The sequence below is a fragment of the Buteo buteo genome, chromosome Z (genome assembly GCF_964188355.1).
Source record: "Buteo buteo chromosome Z, bButBut1.hap1.1, whole genome shotgun sequence".
NCBI lineage: Eukaryota > Metazoa > Chordata > Aves > Accipitriformes > Accipitridae > Buteo > Buteo buteo.
This window is the reverse complement of record NC_134204.1, coordinates 24,663,864-24,687,330: the sequence shown is the minus strand read 5'-3', so window position 1 is coordinate 24,687,330 and position 23,467 is coordinate 24,663,864. Positions and strand designations below refer to the sequence as shown.

The 23,467-nt window shown below is 39.2% G+C and overlaps 1 protein-coding gene across 3 annotated transcripts in view; it reads right to left on the bottom strand.

Moving 5' to 3' along the window:
* MAST4 (microtubule associated serine/threonine kinase family member 4) overlaps positions 1–23,467 on the bottom strand; it is a 310,167-nt gene that overhangs the window by 91,000 nt on the left and 195,700 nt on the right. Inside the window, exon 1 of one of the 3 annotated variants that reach the window (XM_075021548.1) lies at positions 22,130–22,399. The exons of the other annotated variants lie outside the window; for them this stretch is intronic. Coding sequence (XP_074877649.1) covers positions 22,130–22,221 — 92 coding nt within the window. The 5' untranslated portion in view covers positions 22,222–22,399. Of the gene's footprint in view, positions 1–22,129; positions 22,400–23,467 lie in introns of those variants that run through there. 3 annotated transcript variants of the gene reach the window in all.

Genomic DNA, 23,467 nt, shown 5'->3' with positions numbered 1-23,467 from the left:
ATATAGTCTCAAAGGGTTAAAGTCTGCCTGGTACCTCAGTAGATGTCTAGGAGACACCTCAGAAACAACCACTCCATTTCCAGTTGGGGGAAGGAAAGAATTAAGTCTGCTCTGCTTCTTGCTACAGAAGTTGTGCTTCATCTTCCTTTCAACCTCCTCAATTTGTCTGTACTCATCAAAATATTTATGTTGCCAAGGCTACTTTCACATAAAAAGAATCAGAGGGTTCTTAAAACAAAAGTCTGCACAGTACCCTTTATCACATGAAACACTCTATGCTCTGCAGTCCAAAGATTCTCCCCATGAGAACGGCCACTAAAAGACAAGCTCCTAGAAATATTTTTCCCTGCATTATTTCATAATTTTTTAGGAGTTTTGAGCTTTTTTTTTTTCCTTAACCCTCCCCCAAAATAATCATGAAGTAGTACAACTAAATTAATCATATCCTAAAATTCAAGAGTAGGAAATTGGGAGCTGCCTAAAGTAGAGAGATTTTACATGGTTTCACTTTCAAACCCAATAGTTCTCTTCTGGTTTAACCCCTAAAATAATTTCTATTTATACCTGACTCCTTTCTCCTGCAATTAAATACTAACAATTCATTTTTACTCGAAAGAGTAGTGAGACCAGACTGGACTGCCCCTTTCCTCCCTTGCTAAATTTGGTAGCTCTCAATCTCTCAAAACTGTAAGGGAACCCATGGTGATGAAATGTGTTGTCTTTAAATCTTTAGCAAATACTACCAAAGATTCAAGGGGTGAATGGGTAAGACAATGCCAGAACAATGCACCTGACTGAAGAAAAACTAGATTTCCAGACCAAACCTACCAGGAACAAAAGTCTGAATTTTTTATTCCTACTTGGGCAGGATCCTAAAGCTAAAAGACACTTTTTTGTATCAATGTTTATTTTGTGACTGAAACCTCCATCACCTGAAAAATCTCTTGTGGAATAAGAAGGTTCATGAATACCAACCCAGCAAACCTTTATGTCTCTTGCACCAAAACTCCTTTTTCTATAAACTTCACATCTTCAAGAGAAACACATAGTTATCAGAGAGATGACAGCCTACACGTGCACAGGCATAAGCAGGTTCACCTGTATTGACCAAAATCACTGTTAATCCCACCTAAATACATAAGGCCTGTCACCACTTCAGAAGCAAATGCTTCACACAGTTTTGAAACAGAAACAGGGACACTGAGTGCTTCCTAGTGAAGGCGCATCTTCAAGCCTCCCCCTCCCACGTACTCCTGCCCAAATGCTGGGACCACACCGATCTTTAAAAACAGCTGGAATGATGGTGAAATAGTATAGCTGCAATAGCAACCACCCTAAGCAACATAATTCAGCAGAAAGTTTCTGAAAGGGATTTCTGGAACAGCAACAAAAACAGAATTCCTTTTGTTGCAGCTGGGGTGGGGAGAACTCAAAGATGTCAAGTCTCCAGCAGACACACTCTCCCAGTAAGAGTAGAAGGTCCTGAGCCCTGCCATTATTTAAGCTCTTGAGAACCAGAAGTGAAGATACACTTCCACAGACTGCAAAGCACTGCAACGATGAAGCACGGATGCCTACTGAGCATTTGACACACAAGGGAAATGAGCTTCATCCCTTCTGCAGCACTTTGGCATTAACTACAGTGGTTTCTCTCTCTCCTTTCCTCATATACATGTAAGAGTTGCCAAAAATTTGCAATAAGTGCCTAATTTTAAACTATGCAATATGAGATAAATTTTAACCCTTTCTTTAAAGGAATTAATGCAAATAACAGGGAAATGGTCCTGTTCCCTTTTATTTCTGAACTTTTAAAAGAGGCAAGAGGCAATATTATACAACTAAAGTAGCACACCTTTCATACAAGTAATAAACATTTTGAAATTAGTATTCTGTACTGTCTTTTGCTTGGACATAAGTAGTCAGTAGTGCTTAAGCAGTTAATACACTGGAATTAAGGAAATGAAGAAAACACTTAAAAAAATAAATCACTGTTTAGTACAAAATATGGGTGTTTGAAAACTATGCCCTTTACTGGTTAGGAGCCTGCATATGAACAATTAAGCACGAGGCATTCAACCTGAAAACTACGTCTGTTCCCATAAGACCTCTGGCAGCACAATCAGTGCCCCACATTTGAATGTGCACACATTGACTGCAGTCCAGAAATTTAGTTTGCAAACAAAAGACCCCCTTCTCTTTACTGAGACCCACATTCTCCTTCCCTTCCACTGTCAGCTGACCAAAAGTTTTTTAATTAAATCATAATTAAACATCTAGAAGCATTATTTTCCTGGGGGGAGGGGGCTGAAGGGAGGGCACACGGAGGAAATCCTTTCATTATGCCCATTCAGCTGTTGGTGTCTGTTGAGCCTGCCGAAGAGGGTGTCAATTAATGTCAGCTATGGCAGCTTTCATGAAGAGGCTGTTTGTTCAGTAGGAACTGGCCATCTGCAAAGTCATGCTGAAACGTAAGCAACCAAACACTCTATGACCACAACATTAAGACATCACTGGACACATACGTGCAGCCAGCAAGGTGGCATTCCCCATCAGTCATATGGGGCTGTAACAAATCAGATTCTTTTTTCCCCTTGGAGTTCCCAAACACAGCTACATCCCTTTAATAGCAAAACAACAAATGACCAATATAAAAAAACCTGTATGTCTGGTCTTCCTTTTTCCAGATGAAAACTGAGCTTACATAACTGGCATAACTGTTGATTATTATTTTTTATTTAACAAAGCTTCACAAAAAAATTAACAGAAAAAAAGAGAAATCTGTGCTGGCACATAGCTGATACCATTTACAAAACTACAGAAACTACATCAATCACTTCTTGCCACCACAATTTTTTATTAGATATACAGTATCTACACTCAAGAGTTAGCTGTGCATCTATACTGGTACAATTATACATGCATATTCTCCCTTCTACAGATGTAGTTACATTGTAGAGTAGAAGTCTTTTACTGCTTCAGATTCTCCCAGATGGAAATAAAGATGAACCATGAGAATACAAACTCTCTTCTTCAACTGTAATTGTGTACTAACAAAGCTATGTCAGCAAAATTAACTGACTAGCTATAACTCAAACCATTACCCCTGTTTAAAACCCAGTGTGTAGGTCTGGAAGCAAACTTCAGCTCTACATGCCAGTACACCTACTGAGGAAAGCAATCTATTATACATGCAGATCACCCCGCTTTGCTGCAAAGTCATGGTGAGGTAATTGGGAACGTCTGAATAATCTCCCATGAAGCAATTCAAACATATCCAGGCAGAGTCATCAGCAGGGATGACAACACAAGGCTTCTGACATCCATTCATTCTCTTTTTTTTTTCTTTTTTTTTTTTTGGGGGGGGGGTGGGGGGTGGGGGGGGATGATTAATCATCAAGCACCACAGAAGCCAGGAAAGATCAAATGATTTATGTGTTTCAGTTTGCTGCCACAGACCTGGCACTTACATATACATGCGCATTTATACTATTAAAAATAGTATGCTGCAGTATTAAAAAAAGTTTCAGTGGTGTACATTTCAAGTGACTGGATTACTCAAACAGTGAGGTCAGAAACAAATTATCTAGGCCGTCCCATATAAGTACTGATAAAGCATTCATGTTATGCCACCAAATGTTCCCTTCCCCCTGACATGCTGTATGTCACTTTAATGATCCAAGTGTCCAAAACTCTCAACCAGAAATACTGTATAACTTTAAAATCTCTTAAGCCTATCTAACACAGGTTTTCTGGAGATCAAAACACAATAGCACAGGGTTGCAGTCTCTCATACAGGCTCTGAGAAGAGATGACACATGATGCAGGAAGAGGGGAATTCTTCTCTGCAATGGTATACTTCAAGCTCTTTCCCACAACCGGTGACCCAGCACAACTATAACACAATCTGACCTTAAATTTATCCACATGGTTACATCTAAAGAAAATCTGCTGAGTGAAACTGGAAAATGAGTAGCATTTTCCTAGCAAAAAACAACAGTAGGCATTCAACACTACAAGTCTTCAAGTAGAGCTCTAATGAAACGAAATTTACCTCCAGGAATTAATCTGGTCCACAAAATCCATCCATACTTTGTCTTTATTAAGACTTCTTTCTGTGAGTAATGTTTTACAGAAACTTGGAATTTTCAGGACCAAGTAAGCTTAATTTTTCATTTATAGCTCTCCTGATTCCCTTCAGTAGCCAGTAACACCCTATTTTCTCATGAAAATCCAAAAACACAGAAACAAGGCAAAATGACAATTTAAAATTGACTTTTATCCCTAGTATACTTTTCTATACAAGACTTAAATCTATACAATGATACACTAACCCACAAGAATATAGAGAAAAGACTAACTCCATCTTAAACACATCAGAGTATACAAGCAATTTATAAAAACAAATTTTGCATATACTTTGCCCTATCCATATCAGGAAAGGAGTATTTTACTACCAAAGTAATGTACTAATTGTTCACAAATAGAAGTAGGTCACAGAGGATTCATGAACGCAAATGCCAGTGACTCAGTGTAGAAGAAAGAAGAAAAGGAAGAAAATGAGTGCAAGGATATGATTTATAGTGTGCAAATAGCTATGAGCTAATACTGTGAAGAGGAATAATTTCACAACGAAGATTTGTTTAATTCACCCTGGTGTGTCAAGAATGAAGCATCACATAAAACAACTAATAAAGCAACATCCACTATTGAGACAAAAAAGCAAGCAGTGATAATTACAGTTAACATTTTAATTTTAGACAAATGGGTTAACTTACTGTCCACAGCTATGAAAGCCTACAACCTACCTGACCCAACAGCAGCAATAGCTTTAGGTGCCCGATCTAGCAGTGCTGCTGGCAATAACAAGAACAACCTGAGATGCTACAGGAAATACTGCCTGTCAAACTATGCAGCACAGGCTGGCATACATCTGTATTAAACTTAACTGTTTAAACAATATCTACTCTAATACAAGCAGGATTGCAGGCAAACTAAAGGAGAGGAAACCAAAATGAGTGTGTTGTCAACTGTTACAGCTGTATGATGTAGTACGTGCAGTTATTCTTGAAGTTCTAGCTTCTGGATTCATACAATGACTCGAGAACTCCAAATATTCAGTGTTTGAGGGCAGGGTTTTGTTGTTGCTGGGTTTGGTTTTTTCTTTAGGGTTTGTTTGGCCATTTTCCTGGAAGTTCATGTTTCAAGCCGTATTTTGGCAAAGGAGATATTTAACATGAACCCTAAACATCTAAAAACAGACAAAAACTAACTTCTATCCATGAACACATTAGAAAAGACAGTGCTAAAATCTACACAGCAGTAATGAATTCCAAATAAAAAGGAACGCTGGGTTGGACACACATAACAAAGTTGAACAGCACAATTCAGTGTACAGTCTGTCGTCTTTACACATCAAACCCTGCAAGAATTCTAGCATTATATTGTTAAAAAAAAAATCTCAAGACATAATCCTGCAAGAACAGATCCATCTGGCTTTTTAACTTCAGTTAAAATTCCACCTCAGAGCAGCAACGTCCAGAACAGCAGACACATGATGATGGAAAAAGTAATTTTGAAAGAGAATTTGTTTCAAAGCTGTCAAGGAGGAGAGTTGGAACTCTCCTACAAAAAGCAATTTTACGTAAGTCTTTGCTGTTTATAAATGATTAATTACACAAAAGCTGTTATCTCAGACATGAGCTTATGTACTTACAAGAAAAATTACAAAAATTCTCACATTTTTTGCTTCCACAGATCCCAACTGTTCTGAATTACAATTTGCACCTATGACTTTCATTGGATTTAGACCTAAGAAATGCTCAAATTGTCATTAAAACAGTACAATGGGATCCATAATGAGCAAATTTCCCCCTTTCCTCAACTATGTCTTAAAGTACCACCACATCACATTACATTCCTCAAATTCTCTAAGACATACTACTATGCTAGCAATTAAGTCTCATGTGGACAAACTAAAACCAAGACTGTCCACACATTTCTGTAAGCTGTACTGCCACAAGGTTACACTATCATCATTATTATTCTGAGATTCACACCAGTGATTCCACCACAGAAAGCAGTCTTGCAGATTACCAGTCATCTTAAGCAGTGTGGATGAAGAGAAATGAAAGCTGACTCTACAGTTTAAGATGAATTCAGTAGTTTTAACACAGAACTAGTCTGTTCCACTGAAAACTTGCTTTGGCACAACTTCCACATACTGTCCGTTTGATGTAATGGAGACAGGTTCAATTGGAACTACAACACATAACATTCTGTCATCTTCTAACCTTCTCAGTAGTAAGGAAGAACACGCTGAGAGTTTGAACATTAATCCTCCATTTCCTGGATTTTGCAAAATAGAGGCCTCAAACCTCTAATTTGGTTCAGTGGTTTAATCAAACATTAGACTTTCTATTAACATAAGGTCTAGCTCAGCTTTTCAAATAATCATTACAAATGACCTCAAACAGACTATGTTCAGCTTGAAAGCCAAATGTAGGCCTACATCTGAAAGACAAAACATTGTCAGCAAAAGCCACTCCCCAAATGTCTCGAATATAAAGAGTAGAGACATTTGTTGGGATTATCCTTTCTTCAAAAAGTAACTGCAAAAATTACCACTACCCATATAAACAGATTTTACCTTTGAAGATGTAAATTAAATGATAAAGCATTCACATAAATAAATGTTAACATAATCACATGCTTTTTAATAATCCCCCTTCTACAAATGCATAACTAAACATTAAATGAAGATTATTTTTCAGTCTTTCAAAACCTCAAGAAAGTCTGTGCAGGTAATGGTAGCACACAGTTTAGAAGGGCTGGACAACTAGTTTGATGGACATATGGGTGTGTGACCAATTAAAAAGTGACTGTTTTCTCAACCTATCTTAAACTGATTATGGAGCTCTGACTTGTTTTTATGGGGTTGTATAATCTCCTGCCTCATTGTGACTAGCATAAATTTAGCTGATACAGGAAAGTAATGACAATTACATTTTAAAAAGTGAACAAGAAAAAACTTCTCAAGAATCTAATTGGTAAACTGGCATTCAACAACTCATATTTCCTCCCACAATTTGGTGAAATAGCAATATAATCTGATCGTCTCTTCCTTCCAAAGCGTTGCATTAGATTTTACATGATTGTGTTTACTGATTGACACAGATTCTTTATTTCTTCATATTCTTCAGAGAAATAGAATACCTTGCTCTCTTAATGCCCTACCCCACCCCCAACCTCAGTAAACTCAAACACAAGACTAGCAGCTTCACACCTATTTAACATAGGAGAGGTACAGTATCATTTTGCAAAAATCTGCTAAACTCCCAAGAGTTTCCATAAGCCTGAAGCTGGACCAAACATTATATTACTGATATTCATAGGTTTGATATCACAGCTCAGCAGATAGCCACTGACACACCACCCACTCAGAGCTCTAAAAACAAGTTATGGTAATAACTCCAGAAAATAATATTCTGCATTTAAATTGTGACTATTCAGTATGTTATATTAGCCATATCTTTAAAACTGATAACATAGTCACTCTCTCCAAAGGACAAATTCTGGTATTCCTATTCACTAATGTCTCCCAGCACACTCTATCACTGTAGAAAAGTAGAAACATGTCATTCATCAGTAGTGGAGACAGGAATCATGCTGCAATGTGATACAAAGCTACACGTCATATCCTTTACAAGTCTAGCTTTAATAGTCCAAATGCCTGTAGCCATATCACCTCGTGCTGTGACTCTGTCACATCTCAGGCTACGCGGCATTAGGCTAACTAGCTGCTGCAGGAAATGATGATGATCTCAGTCAGAGCGAAGCACACACCCCAGTATGGTGCTGCAGGGCACAGTGCTGGTTTGCAGATGAATCTGGGCTGCCAACCACGTGAGATCGTTAGAGATCACTGCTTTTGGTAAGCATAAAGGTAGTCAAGCACGCACTTGTGAAAAAAACCTACCGAACATTTGGAAACCCAGATCAACTGAATGTGTTTTCTTCAGTCCTGGATTGCTCTTCAAGATCTCAACAAGCTAATTTAAGAAAAAGTTCAATCATTTTGACAGCATATTTGTGCTAAGCAAAATCCTGGTTACCTGAAGGTTTTCTCTACCAATCCTTAATTTAAAATCCACATGTCTTCCAATGGAATTAAGCTACTGAAAACTACCCAAACTAACAAAAAAAAGGTCTGTTACAATAAAGTGCAATGAGGGTGTTCTGAGACTAAATTTAGCAATACACAATTATCCACTTCAACAAATCAAATTCTTATTAAATCACAGGCCATGTATAAAAAGTAGGTAAATTATACTGATAACCTCTTCAGAAGGTTATCACCACTAAGTATTCAAAGAGAAGCATGGAAGTTCACTGATTTTGTTGAGGCAAACAGGTGGGATGTGTGGCCACAGTACAGATTAGAAGTCAGATTTTCACATCCAAGCAACTAAATCATACCCTCAAAATACATACCAAAATTTTCAATATAAAAAGTACTCAGTATAGTTCAATATTGTCATTTTATAAATTCACTGTGTTGGGAGAACAGAAGGAAAAAAAAATCCAATAAGCCTTAAGCAAAACTATTGTCTTAGAGTGTTACAGTAAGGTGCCTTCCAGCTTACTTCAAACAGATCAAATCAACTGAAATTAATCATACATTATACATTAGACACTTGCTTGAAAATCTCGGTAACCACTGAACTCACCAAGTACATTAATGCTGTTGCATATTTTCTATTCCAATATTAAATTGCAGCAAGTATGTGAAACAATAATCCGCAGCTTTTGTTTTCTATATATGATTTTTCTTCTAGAAGGGTATATGAAAACAGAAAATTGTAGGTACTTCTGTGTATGTCCCTACAGCCATGTGGTATTCCTCCCAGCCAAAAAACCCAACTATGCCACTACAATGGTGCTTGTGGGTTGAAAAAGTCTTTGGAATAAATGATAATTTATTTTAGATGTTCTTACTCTAGATTTTATCTAAAACTAAGTAATGACTGGATTTTTGTTGTTGTGCAAAACTGAACAATGATTTCGGACTGCAGCCTTCCCCCTTTAGGCTGCAATGGAGTCAGTGTGCAGACACTCTGGAAAACTGGAGTAGGTCAGCTTTGTTCCAAGACTTCTAAAGAAAAACTATTTTGATGGAAGATCTGTCATAAAAGAGAAAACCCCAGATTTTCTACTCTCAAGAACAAAACCACTTGGTCCAACATGCAAAAAAGCCCAGTGATGAGAAGCACTATTACTCCTTATATATGTAACAGTGCTACGACTCATTGTTCTAGACATCGTACCAACACAACAAATGACAGCCTCTGCTGGAAAGAGCTTACACAGTCCAAAAGCCCAGGCATAACAGGTAGATGAGACAAACATCTCTGACAGGTTAGAATAGGGCGTGGATGAAGTGAGGTGACAGAAAAGGGTGTGCTACAATTTTTGGCCATCAGGAAGAGTAATCACCTCACTACTCATCCGGCCCATTAGCCCATTAGCTAATTTAAGGTTTCTATTTGCATCACAGCAGAAGTATGTCCAAATAAGTGATGTGCAGAAAGGATAAACCCGCCATTTTTGCAGTTTTCCCTTTTGTTTGGAACATATCTTATGCTTTGCGAACACCACTGTCACAGGAGTCAAAAAAAAAAAAAAAGTGAGACAGGTCCAAAATTTACTTCAGTCCCCTCATAGTTGTAGCCGAGTCAAAGCCAGGAGCAAATTTACCTTCCATACCAGTTTCCCTTGTTCTGTAAGATTTTTATAAGGCAACAGTAGCCCTCACTTTTCACAGGACTTATAAGAATCCATTGCCTAATAAATGCAGAAGTAAGTAGATTAATTGGAGTTGTTCTCATAAAATAGTGACAATTAAAAAAATTGCCTTAAAAACAAGAAATCTGACACTGCACACTTCTTATTCTAAGAACATAAAGCACCACATTCCTTCCAAATTGTAATATAAAGAATTGTATTTTAACTACTTGGACTTCTACTGTATTTGAAGTGGAAGTCCTATACTTAACTTGCCTTCTCTTATGTTGAAAAGCTGTGTTGATACTTGCTGCCTTAGCCCTCAGGATGGCTATCATCTAGTGGTAAGTGAAGTGATCCACTTGTGGTTTATGAGTGTTATGTTTACAGAATCTTGGTGTCTATCAGAAAAGTGGTTTTGTAAAAATACCAAGTTTGCAGAGAAGAAGAACAAATTATTTTTGTCAGCATAAACTGCTCAGGTGAAATTTCTGTAAACATGTGTGAAAACTAGAATGAAAACTGTGACTCCATCCTTGCTTTTGGTTGTGTGCCATTATGTCCATTACTACTGTGCCTCCAAAGAGGTCACTGCGTAATGAAGTTCTCAAATGCTAATCCCTCCTCTTACATTAGCAACGTCCATAACTAAAAAATGTTTTTTCATATGTGCTTTTCTATAAAATAGGGTAATTACACTGACTATCCTAATTTTGTATCTTCTGTTACATGCATGTTTAATACATGTATTTTTATTAGAATAGCAACACCTTTGTGTAAAAAAAGAATAATGCTTAGAATGTAACTTCAAATAATCTAAAACTTGGCAGATAGTCTAACATTCTACAGGCATAAACTACCTCTGTACTAGAACTATGTTCAGCAACATCTCATTTCAATAGGGTGCTGGATTTCTAGCACGCACTGGGTGTTCCTGCCATATACGATATTCTTCTAGCTCCTGGACCCTGATCTTCTGCTTGTCCATAGTGCATGTGCTTTACTTCATTCCTGTACTGTGTTTTGGAATGATCCAACTATCTACCTACAAGATGAAACCTGGGAGCAGCTCTATGGATCATTTCTTAGAGCCTACATGAACAAGGCCAGTGGGACACTTTTGCCTCTCACTGCACTACAGTCGTCCAACAGCACCTTCAGCAGGACGTGTTCCTTCATACAGCTCCCACCTACTTCCATCTTTTCAGTCTAGCCCACCCAAGAGAGAAAAGCAGCACACAGCTCCTCCCCCTCCTTACACACACCCAACACTCCCACAGGGACCTGGGCCAAGTGCTCCCAGCACGGACAGAAGCCACACTGTGCTGTTGGCCCATAGGCCACCTTCCTGGGGCATGTGGCTTTTAGACAACACAACATTATTGTTCCCTCAGTATGATCTGAAGGGAAAATTCATTTTTCCATACCAACTGAGGCAGAAAATGCAGACAGTCCTTAGGACCTCTCTTCAGATTTTTTCCTTCTGTTAATATCCACCTGCTGATCCTTGGACTGGATTTAGGCAGTCATAGTTCTGAAGAACATATAGAACATTTTTATGTTTATAAAAAGACTGGCCCAGTACCTCCAAGGCCATTACCAAGGTTTGTGGGAGAGATAATAGCATCAGCAATGAATTAGTAGTGGTAAAACACAGCTCCCTTAAGGAAAAACAAGAATCAAAATAAAGCTGGCCAGAACAGTGGCAAACCTTCCAGATTTTCACAAAACTTGTCAATGATTAAACAAACACGTTACCTTGCCTCCCAGGGCCAAATTACTAAATCTCTTAACACTGTTACACTGTGCCTTGTTTCCTGTAGACTGTCAGAGTAGATGAGCCTACTGGTTTCTTCTTGCCTTATAATTTATGAATCAGAAGGAAACACATGATGGTTAAAAGGTATTAATTTATAGATAATGCTGAATGCTTAGGTCTGACCTACACAAACAATTTGCATGTTTAATAAAATAACCTAGTATATTCATATACTCTAGTATGTTTTGTATTTCCTTTGAAACATTTCCTTTACAGGGGGGAGGAAGAGCAGTTTGCTGTTCTAAGATTTGAGGAAAACACATATGAAAAAGTGTGAAGAAACTTAATTTTCAAACTTGGTAAAAACCAGGAAGAAGTTTCATCTTTTGGTTTTGAGGTTTTTTCCACCAACAGAAATCAAAGCCTTGCAAAAGATGATAATATTTTGATATTTGGCAAGACAGAATAGCACATGAGACACAATCAAGCAGGAAGGAAAAAAACTAGATAGAAGTGTATTTCCCAACAGAACTAATGTTCTCTCATTAATCACAGGTCACAGATGGGGAGCAGATGCCTCCAAACACAACAGTTCAATCATCAAAACATGGCAGAAGGGCCAGGGAAGAAGCCAAATCACCAAGCCGCAGGTAAGAAAAAAAAAAATAAAATACAAGCTTACTTACAAAATGCGTTACATATTTTCTTTGTCCATTATGTGGGGGAAGCAAAAGGAAGATGTTCTGGTAAGACTTGATGGTACAGTGAACTGACATAATCATCCTTTTGCGTGGGTTGTTTGTAGACAAGGTGAACAGAACATATTGGACTTGTCTGACTGCCTTTGCTTCTACTATTACAGCACTTATGGAAATTCCCTTGACATACCCATGTGTAAGAACAAGCTAGACAGGCCTAGACTCACTGAAAAAGCAAATCCATAAAACAAATGTACACAATCTACTTTTTATTAGTTAACTCCAACAGGGGTAACAGTATTATCACAAAGGATATTAGTTACTTATGTCTTCTAACTGAACAGCATAGTCAGATTAACGTTCAAGCATCCTCCTTCCAGTTTCCATAAAAGGGAAATAAAAAAATCTGTGTGTTGATTTAAATTATGAAAACTGTCCTGACAACAAATTCTGGTAAACACCAAGGCATTTGTTGGTAGAAACGTAAGTCTGATTTATTCTTATCCTCAGTATCTAACTTCTGTTTCATCAAGGATTGGCTTATTATGTTTATGTTTGAATTATGTTAAATCTGTAAAGATGTATTTATCAACTAAAAATTCTGATAAAGATTTTTGCCTTCTCTCAGCTAGCATTGACTAATCGACAGAAAACATCTATAACTGAAGGCAGAATTTAACTCTAAATTGCTAGGCTCATTGACATTAAGCTATATATCGTTAAATTAAATGACACATATCTGTTACAAATAATCCATCAAGAGAAGAACCGGGGAAGCTCTGTTTTCTACAGTTTCATGTCCTCTCATTGAATCATAGCATTACATCTTCTACAACCCTCCTGCAAAATATTCATCTCTCATGTTGCACTCACTCTCCGAACTGCCTTTGGGGTCACCTTCCCTCACTTTTGTTTAGCTATCCAGAGCGCAAGAGATGCTTCTTTGCAGCCACTGCAATGCCATCTCTGGGACATTTAGCCAGAATACCACCACCTCTTGGCTGGAAGAAAGTCCCGCCTCCCAGTTACAGAGACCTCTGTGCATCCATCAGGCACACCAACAAGTTCTCATGTTCCATTAGAGTTAGGTTTGGGTTTAAGGAGGGGAGGTTTCGGTGTTAAAGTACATACTTAAAAAATATCCTATTCTTAGGACTACCTTTCCTTTGTTTTCTACTTTTGAGGTTTCTGTATATTTTTATGTAGGAATACCTTTCCAGAAAATTCCAGCAGCTCATCCAGGAAGTGAAAATACCAGTTGCCCAAAGAAAATTTTAAGAATAAGAAGAATTTAAATTAGAAGCTGATTCATTATACTCAGATTTATCAAAGGAAGCTCAGCTAGTTCAAACTACTGTATCCATCTCTCAGTAACAACTTCAGGATTTAAAACTGATGCATAAAAGCATCACATTTAAATGTATTTCAAAGACACAGTACAGGCTTCTTACAGAAATCCATCTCTGATGAATAGCTTTAATAAACCAAATAACTATTATATAAACTCCTCTCTCCCAGGTACGCATCAAGAAAAGCAAAGGGTCGAGAAAACACTGCAAGTTGTTCCACATGTGCCCATCTATCTTTTGTGAGAAGTGGGATTCTATTCAGAAGCCTGTGCCAAATCTCATACAGGATGGGGCCCCAGCAGCCCAGAGAGGGAAGACTGACTATGCAGTGTTCACAAGTACTTGCAGGAAAATAGCTGGGGAAAACAAAAGTCTGTCCTCCACTATTGTTTCAGTTATGAACATCTTAAGTGCTACTTAAAACAATCACAGATAACAAGTACCAGCATTCAAATAAAGTAACTTTTAATTTATTAGCCCTCTCAAGTTGAGCTCCAGACGAAACTGATATTCACAGAATTACCTCAAAAAAAAAAAAGAGATTACTATAAAGTGAATCCTTCTTCTCTTTCTTAAGTGAAAAAGAGATAGGTATCATGGTATTTCACAATTTAACTGCTATACTAGTTTGAATTATTCAAGTTCAAAAATTTCAAAGAAATAAACCAGCTTCTTCCAGTGGCGGAGCAGAGCCGAGAATCTTGTTAAATTTGGGAAGACAAGCCACATTTCCCAGAAACAAGATTAGTAGTGGCTGCACTTTGGGAATTTTCAAAAGCTGTAGTTTGAATGCACACTATAAACAGCATAAATACCCTCATAGATGGAAAAAGTCTATCCTATTTATGCCTAGATGTGCCTTTGAATAAAGCACAAGAAAAATAAATGCTTCCAATAGTTGAACTGACCTCATAGTATCAATCTCATTCAGCTTCTCAATAAGTATTATTTTACAGCTACTGCTTGAGTATTTATGTATACAAATGTCTATGTACCCTTATGTGCGTGCATTTATTTACAGTCTGTACAGGGGTATATATATGTACTGATACATATGAAAATAAACAACAATATCAATAACATTTCTTCTCCAACCTTGCAACAGGTTAAGTTTAAATTCATGCAAGTCCCCTGAAAACAAAAAATAAGAGTTTTGTCAGACACATAAAAAATGTTCATACTGATGTATTCCCTTATTGACACACACAAAAGGAACAGAGCTTGTTTTACAACCACCTTATTGCCTTAAGAGAAATAATGTTTTTTAAACTCTGCAATACAATACTATAATCAAGCACTAACAGGACTGAATGTATATACACTTATTATAGAAATATATTTTTACTAAACTAAATTATTTCCACATGTAATACTTTGCATTATTATTTGTTTCAGCAAATTAAGCAGCATTAGGAACGGTATTTCTTCAATAATCAACACCCTTGACTTTACACAGGACTACCTTAGCCTACGCATAATTAACACAGATTTTTAAAGTTGCTTACATGTAAATGCTTACATAAACTATTTTTTTTTTAACTGAATATATGTATCCTTGATTTCCCTGTAATTTATCTGGATGTTAATAAGTGTGTTTTAAACCAGTCTATTTAGAAAAGACAGACACTTTGATCACATATAAATGGCCATTTTCCTACCAGTAAGCAGTGCCTAATTTGACATCAACATTTTTACAAGGGGAAAAAAAAAGATCCACTAGTGGGTAACCTTTTAACAATTTTTCTTTAATGTATGATTTTAAACCTAGGTTAAAGCCAAAGGACAGAGATCAAAACCAGGCTATTACATGGTAGAACATCTACATAATTACTGCATATGCAGAAAAAAAGAACGGGTGGGATAAGGAAATTGCAGCAGTTTTTACTTTCTAATTGGCAAACTGAACATGCCAGTATTTCATGAGAATAACAGATTCTACTTAAATAATTATAATCTTTCAAGAACTATAGAGCATGACAGTTTTCCTTATTCCTAAACAATTATTTAGGGAAGACCATTCCTAACTGAAACAAAGGTGAAAAAGCTGATATATTTATTCTGGCATGATTCCTATATTTTTGCACTCATCTGTCAGTGGCAGGAATACCAGCAGTGTGCAGTCTCTGGTTCTGAAGTCTCTCTATTGGGTAGATCAATCTGGGCATTGTTCCGGTTTACAGGACTTCTTAGATATGTTTATATTTAATGGGAGCCATGCCAAAAGGAGTTTTCTAGTTCACTACTATTCAATTTGGCTTGAGCATTTTAAATAAAATGACAGAACTGACCTACCATAACATTTAAGGTTGCACTGGAAGTGGTTTTTTTTTTAATCTCAGCTTTATTCAGGTGGAAGAGTCTACTGAAGTAGATCTAATACTAATATATATCAATAGTATGTAGAATATGCACTGTTACAACAACAAAAAAGGACTGAAATGTTAGAGCTGAGAAGTATGTGGTCTCAGAAATGGACAGAAAAATGGCAAGTATATTAAGTGTGAGTGATCTCCTTAAATGTCTCTACCAGTGTACATTTAAGTCACACAAAAAATTAAGTCAAGTAACCATGCAGTGTTACGCAGCAGACCCCCACATCAGATGAAAGTGGGAGTTCACTATTGAATCAGAGTTCAATATATGGTGCTTGCATATTATGCCTAGATACAATTTTATGTATTAATACTACATATTTTGGGGGGTGTTTTAAAATTTATGTTACTGCAGTTAATGAATTTGCAAAGGTTCAGAGGAAAGATCCTCTGAAAGGTTCCCAAGAGAAAATCCAGGAGCCATCACTGTATGCAACACACCTGCTGAATAAGGCTGAATCAAAGATAAGTGAACTTTCTGGTTTTCCTCAGCTTGGGAAATACAGTACAGCACATATGAATCTGTCCTGGTGCCATCACAGTGTTCCTTCCAACAAATTTACCTCCTACTAAACCTTTTTCTAATGACAAGTAACTTGACATCCTGATCCAGGTCTACAGCCTACAGATAATGTGGCAACATACACAGAAGAACTGCACGCAACATTGAATAGTTTTACACCACTATTAAATTAAGAGTGACACATTTAATAAGCTTCATCAAAAATGTTCAACCTAAAGCAGTTAGCAGTGTCTTCATATGCTAAACACAGTGGCTCAAAATACTCAATGATTTCATGTCTCTAACCAAATTGTTACCACTCACATTTCCTACTTTGTAAGCCATGCACACTGACATGTGTAACGAATTCATGAGGAACCTACCCTGAAATCCACGTACCTGAGCACCATTTCCAGCTTTGACAAGGAACTACCAGAGGCAAGCCCATCAATCAGTATGTGGAGTCACACAAATAGGTACATAGCTTACTGCTACCAGAAGTTTGAAGCGCTCTGACAGAAGATGCATCAGAAGAGGCTACTATGAACCACTGCATAAGTGAGCTCCTGTGTCCTTAAAAATTACATCTGAGAAGGAACAGTCAGCTTCTAATACAGCAAGAAATGTAATGGCTCTCTAGAACATCAATGGAGCAAATACAAGCCAAATTCAATGGAGTGGAAGGACTGAATCTGTGTGTAATGTGCTCATATCATGTTATATGTCCCAACAACCAGAGCTCATGAAGGGATTTCTAGACCACTGTCCTTTTGATTCCCAGGGTAAGAAAGACAAAGACTATCTCCTACTATGTAACAGCAAACATTAACCATGACAGAAAAAAAAATAATTAAAAAAAATCAATTACAGCTTCTTTCAGCATGTTCCAGTACTTTCCTAAGCACTAAGCTTCTTTTTTATTTTGCTCGTTTCCCATTTCCTTAAGTTTTCTACAGTAAGATCTTTGGTGAAATCCTAAAGATCTTGACTTAATTCTAACAAAATAGGATTTTTTCAGAATAAAAACTAAGCAAAAAACCAGGAATATCACCAGATGAATCCTCACCAGTCTGGCTGAAGCTAAGAAACAATGTGGCTCATTGGAGAAAACTGATCGTTGCCAACATTCAGACTGTAAGCAGAACTTGAAATACATTAACTGCTTGAACAAAAAGTTTGGCCAAGTAAACCAACCAGAATAAAACCAACATACTCAGTTTGACAGTGAGACTGTAAGACTATCCCCCTAACACACAGCCCTTACAGTGAATGAAAGGAAATACAATTACCAAGGTAAGATACATTAACACTTCACTATGAAGCACAGAAAGCAGTGGCATCATTAGTCTAACAGATTAACTTCTAACAAAACATATTCAATGGCACAGACAGTCTGCATGGATGTATTTCTTATTCCCCCCAGTCGTAGGAAAACAACCTCCTCTCTGAACTTATTCAACACCTATCAGGGTTAATAGCTCCCCTCTCTCTTGCATGTAGGAATTAAGGTAAATGAAGAGGGTCGAAAGTAAGGAAGAGGTAAAGCTCTTCAAATCACCACGCTCCAAAACATACATTAAAAAAACAAATACAGCAAAAAGCAATCCTTTTCTAACTTTTAACTGATGTTTACTTCTATGTAACAAAAGTAAAATAACTCAAGTTGGAGCATGGACAGAATCAGCTGACATCAACACAATTGTACTTCATTTCTGTGGCTGCTTTTATGTTAGTAAGTGTGCTTGGTTTTCTTATGTCACTAACAGGACCACTTCTAATGCCTATTATTAAATAAAACAATCCACTTATAGTACACTTACACATAATACTATGTTGATAAAGGAAAAAACCAAGATCTATACAAGAACCAACAGCAAGAGTTTACATCATAATTTTAAAATCACTGCAACTGCTGAAACTACCAACTCAGAGAAGTTCAAAAAGCCTGCTCAGTATTTTCCAGGAAGCATGCTATCCCAAAACTAATAAAACTACACCAAAGTTTGACAACTCTATTCTCTGAGTTTCCAATAAAAGTTATAATTTTCCTTTGTTTTTAACATTTCAGGAATGGTTATGAACTGTTAGAATGTATGAATTATTACTTGATGATTGACGAGTATTTTAATCCTGTATCAGGAAAGTCTCCATACCACTTTAGTGACTGTACACAAATAACATGAAGTTTCAACACAAATCATCCAGGAGTCTACTTCGGCTGAGAAGCAATTGGGCAAGCATTCATAATTCCATGCCTTTGGAAAAAAAACAACACTGACTCAAAGGAAGAATGATTGTAATAACATTGTTTCAGTGCAATTACCACAAAGAAGCAAGAGAAAAGCACACACACAAGAAAAATGAATCACTGGTTTGTCAGTTTTGTAAAAGACACAGAGAAGATCAGAGACAGAAGAGAGAAAGTGGCAGGAGGTAACAAAATACATAGCATAGAATGAAGCAAAAAGTATTTACTGATTTTTCCATATGAAAGAAGTGTGTGTGTGCACAGCTACCCATATGTAAATCTACACATTGATCTATATAAATGAATGTATACACATACACAGAGACTCCCTCTCCCCCTCCCCACCTTCTCTCCCTCTCTCCTCTCCCCCCTCTCTCTCCTCTCCTCCTCCCCCCCTTGTTGTCTACTCCAGATGATGCCATTTCAGGCAGGAACCTGAAGTTAGTACTGTGAAGGGTCCACATACCCACAACAATAGAAAAATAGGTTAACACTTGGTGGTATACATGTTTCTTCTCTGTAAAACCACAATGGTGTAATCTATGTCATTTATAGGCTCAGCGATTTGAATACCAAATGCCTCCAGTTTATAACTGAAGAGAATTTTTCTACCCGCCAGTCCTGAAAACCTACTCCATGACTTGAAAGTCAGGCTGGGATATTTCTTGTTCAGGTACCACTTCCAGAAAGAGCTGCTGCAACTGAAATTCAGCTAAGTCTACTGTTGGAAAACAGAAATAAAAAAATCTTAATGAAAGACTTCAGTCAGCAAATAAGACCATAAACTAAGTTTTATATCCATATTATAACTTAGCTGCCAGGCTCAATGCTGCAACCTAACAGAGAATAGACTGTCTTTTCATCCTTTATTTCTCAGAACCTCAGCAAAGAGAAATATATGCCTACATCAAGTAAATCTGTACAAAGAAACAAAATTCTTAGTACTAGCAGACAATTGTCATTATCCCTAGTGCCAAGAAAGTAGGATAGTGCTTATAGAAAGGATAGGGCCTAGCAGGCCACAAGAATCCTGATAGTATAGGTAAAAGTAATTGAACAGGCAAAAGAACATACCCAAGAGGCAAAAATGCCCAATCAAAACATAAAATTAATGCTCTCACATTGGCAAGGAGTCCCAAAGCCAAGTGTGGATACAACCAGAAAGAACAATGAACATCCCTCATAAAGTTTTCATGAAGCACCAAAGCTTGTCATTAGCTGGACAACAGTTTCATAGGCAGTGTTAATATTAAGAAAAAAACCTCTCTTCAATCAGTGGACCAAAAACTTTCACTTAAGCACAGTCGGGAGATTCAGATCACAGGAACTAGACACCCTTCAAGCCTACTCACAGGTCCTCTAAAATGCCTGGAAAGCTATACAAAACATGAGCAGCTACCACTACCCAGCAGCACTCTTTCAGAAAGGAAAGGCATTCTGTGGCAAGTAGGCAGCTATCCTTCTAGTCTTTTCATGTAACAGTTGGGTCTATGGCTGACTGTGAGCCTGTGAAGATAGTCCAGATGAGATGCAGCTCAGTACATGTGGACCCACCTGCTATCTTAATTAACCCAAGGCCATTTCTGCAGCAGAGCCAGAAGAATCTGCACTGTCCATATTGTTTTTATTTCTTCTGACAACTTTATCACTCTGGGATCTCCCATTTACATTAGTACATGCATTAAGACCATAGGGTGCAGGGGACAGGTCCACCCTTAAGAAAGGAGCTGAAGAAGTGGGCCGGTCAGCCTTCCCCTGGAGATGGCAGAGCAGCAGATGCTGAGCCCTCCATCCAGATGAAAGAAGCAGCCTCAAAAAGGAGGGTGTCCGGGCCCATTAAGAGTAAGCGGCCTTTAAACTTCACTGCTGGCTTTTTAGTTTCACAACACTGTGCCATACTGATTTTGCCACAGAGAGGGCATTAAATATTAAGTATCCCCATAATACATAAAACATAACTACGTATATGGCATGTACTATTCACTGATACGCCATATATGTGATATACTAAGACAGTATTCAATGCTGCTTTAAAAATTCAAATATTTCAACAAACCCAGTATAGTATTAAATGTGTTTGAAAGGCAGGAAGGCATTCAAATATTTAAAAAAAAAAAGCAACAAACAAGTGGTACACATGTGTTTCATGCTTCTTGTGAAGTCTACCAAGTCTCTCTCCTTGACCTGCCATGCAGCCATACACTTTATAAAAGGTATTTTTAGGTCATCATACAGGTGCAAACCTACTTGAGTAAGAAAAGTGAAGATGATTTGAAAAAGCCACAGCATATTCATGTTGCCCTCTTTAAATACAGATACATTAGCAGCAGAAAAATATGTAAGGCCTATTTGGACATTCAGTTGATGCTACGTAAGAGTAAAAAAAATTACTTACCAGAAAGGGATAATAATTAATTACAACTGCGCACTTACAGCTACCCCCAGTTAGGCATATAAAGGGTAGATATACAGTGAAGGAACAGTTTTGCATTGATGTGAAATAGGCCACTTGATTTTCTTACTTTAACTTTCTGCTATTCAACAGACAGACAGTTTTCCTTTTGAAAAAATATCAGTACATAAATACTTACGTTAGAAATGGCCAGCTCTACTAAGCCTCTGTGCTCCTTGCTTTATGACAGCTTTTCAGCCAGCAGAAGAAACATTTCATGTATGTTCTCCAAAGAGAATACATAAGCTAATATTCAAGGCAGTTTCACAGACAGAAGCATATCATATTTTAACATCACTACCAGTATGTCTCAAAACAGCATATGGAGTACTAGTGAACAAAGTTACAAACTTCTATAAGCTTTTGCTACTGCTTGTGATAGAGCCATATGCTTAACTGCAAGGGATACCACAGCACAAAAAAATGACCAAGATGTCAAAGCTTATCAGTGTTCTGTCCATTGATGGCACAACCCTTTAACTTTTACTTAACATTTGTTATGTCCAAACCTTTTTTCCCTTTTGACAATAACGAAAATGCTACAAAAATTCCATTCCTGTATTAACAAAAGTCAACTAGCCTGTCTAAAAAATTAGTTACACAAACCTGTCTCTTTAAGAACACCGATCAAAGTAGGCTATCCTGAGTTGTCCATATAAAGTATATCTCCTCCGGATAAAAGGTCAAATATTTGAAAGCAAACTAAAAGCGAAAGGGGGGGGGGGGGGGGGGAAGTCCAGGGGAAAACAAAAAAGTCTTACAAAAGGAGGCAGAGTAATAGGCGGCGTTTGTCTGTAAAACTATCAAACTAGAAGAACCCCAAGGGACGCGCAAGGCGAGTCTCGCAGCTCTCGCGGTTTCAGACCAGGAGAAGCCAGGAGGCCGGGAGTCCCGACGCCCTGCCAGGGGCTTTCACTGCCGCCCCCACCGCTCACCTGGCCGCCCCCCCCAGCCCCCAACCCGCCTTACCTCTGCGTCCGGCGGAGGCGGGCGCCGCTCCTCAGGTAGGGCAGCGTGAAGTTCGAAAGAAGCATCCAAAAATTGGGGTCCGACGCATCCATTTCCCTGCCTTCCAACTCCTAACAACTCAGTGCCATAATACAAGCAGGAGGAAAGGACAGCGCCCCCGACCGCTCTCGGGAGACGGACAACCCGCGGAGCGGGGGGAGAGAAAGGCAGAAGGAGAGAGAGAGGCAGGCAGCCTCCGGAACAAGAGAGAAAGCGAGAGCAACTCGCACCGGCTGCAACTTTACCGTGCGGCTGCTCCCCGGGGCGCCGCCCCGCCCCGCCCCGCCCACGCCCCGGCAGCGACCATTCGCGCCCGCGCAGGGGTGGCCCGCCGCCGCAGCAGCCTCCCTCTCCTCCGCTCCCTGCCCGCCCCGGCGGCGGCCGGCCGAGCAGCGGGCGGGCCTCCCCCTCCCGCCTACCCGGCGGTGCGCGAGGCGGGAGCCGCCGCCGGGCCGGCAGCTGCCGCCTCCCTCCACCGGCGGCGCCAGGTGCGAGCGCCGCCTGCCCGGCCCGGCCCGGCCCGCTTCGGCCCGGCCCGGCCCGCTTCTGAGCGGCGGCGAACGCGGGGCAGCGCCTCGCACGGAGAAAGACAAAGGTGCAAGAGGCGGAAGGTGCGGGCAGCGGACGGCTGCCAGACGGCCCGCGGACCGCTGCCAGACGGCCCGCGGCGGAGCCCACCCGCGACGCCGAGCGGGCGCGCGTTGCTGCTGCCGGAACCGGCAAGCGAAGACCCCGGACGTTCCGTTTCAGGGTGCAGCGTACACATGTCACTACTGCGACTTCGTGCCTAGCCCGGGAGAACCGACAGTGCAGGCGCTTCATTACTCTTTCTGACATCGGCTCCCTGCCACTCCAGACCCCGGGAGCTGGCCGCAGCAAGCGGGGACACCTGCCGTCATTACCGGCTACCTCTTTTGAGAAAGCTGCCTTGGAACGCAGGCTGGCAAAAGAAGGGTGCGGAAAGGCTTTGAGTACCTTTTCCACTCAAAACGGTGACCTAATCCCTCAGGTTCTTTGAGTCACTTCCTCCTCTGAACTTGCTCTCTTCGCCCTGCCCCAGCTGCCTCCCAGCTCAGCTGGTTTGCTTTCTTGACTTCCCCCCCATCACCCCACCTTCGCTTTACTTCTCACTTTAGCGGGCTGCTGTCCTCAGTCTTTTCACTCCTAATTCCAGCACCACCCTCAAGCCCTCTCTTCTCTCCCTCTGCAGCTCTGTCTAGACTAGCATTTTTCCTCACATCTCTGCAGTACACAAATAAAAGTGTTTCTAAAATTACTACTATACTGCATTGTCATTCA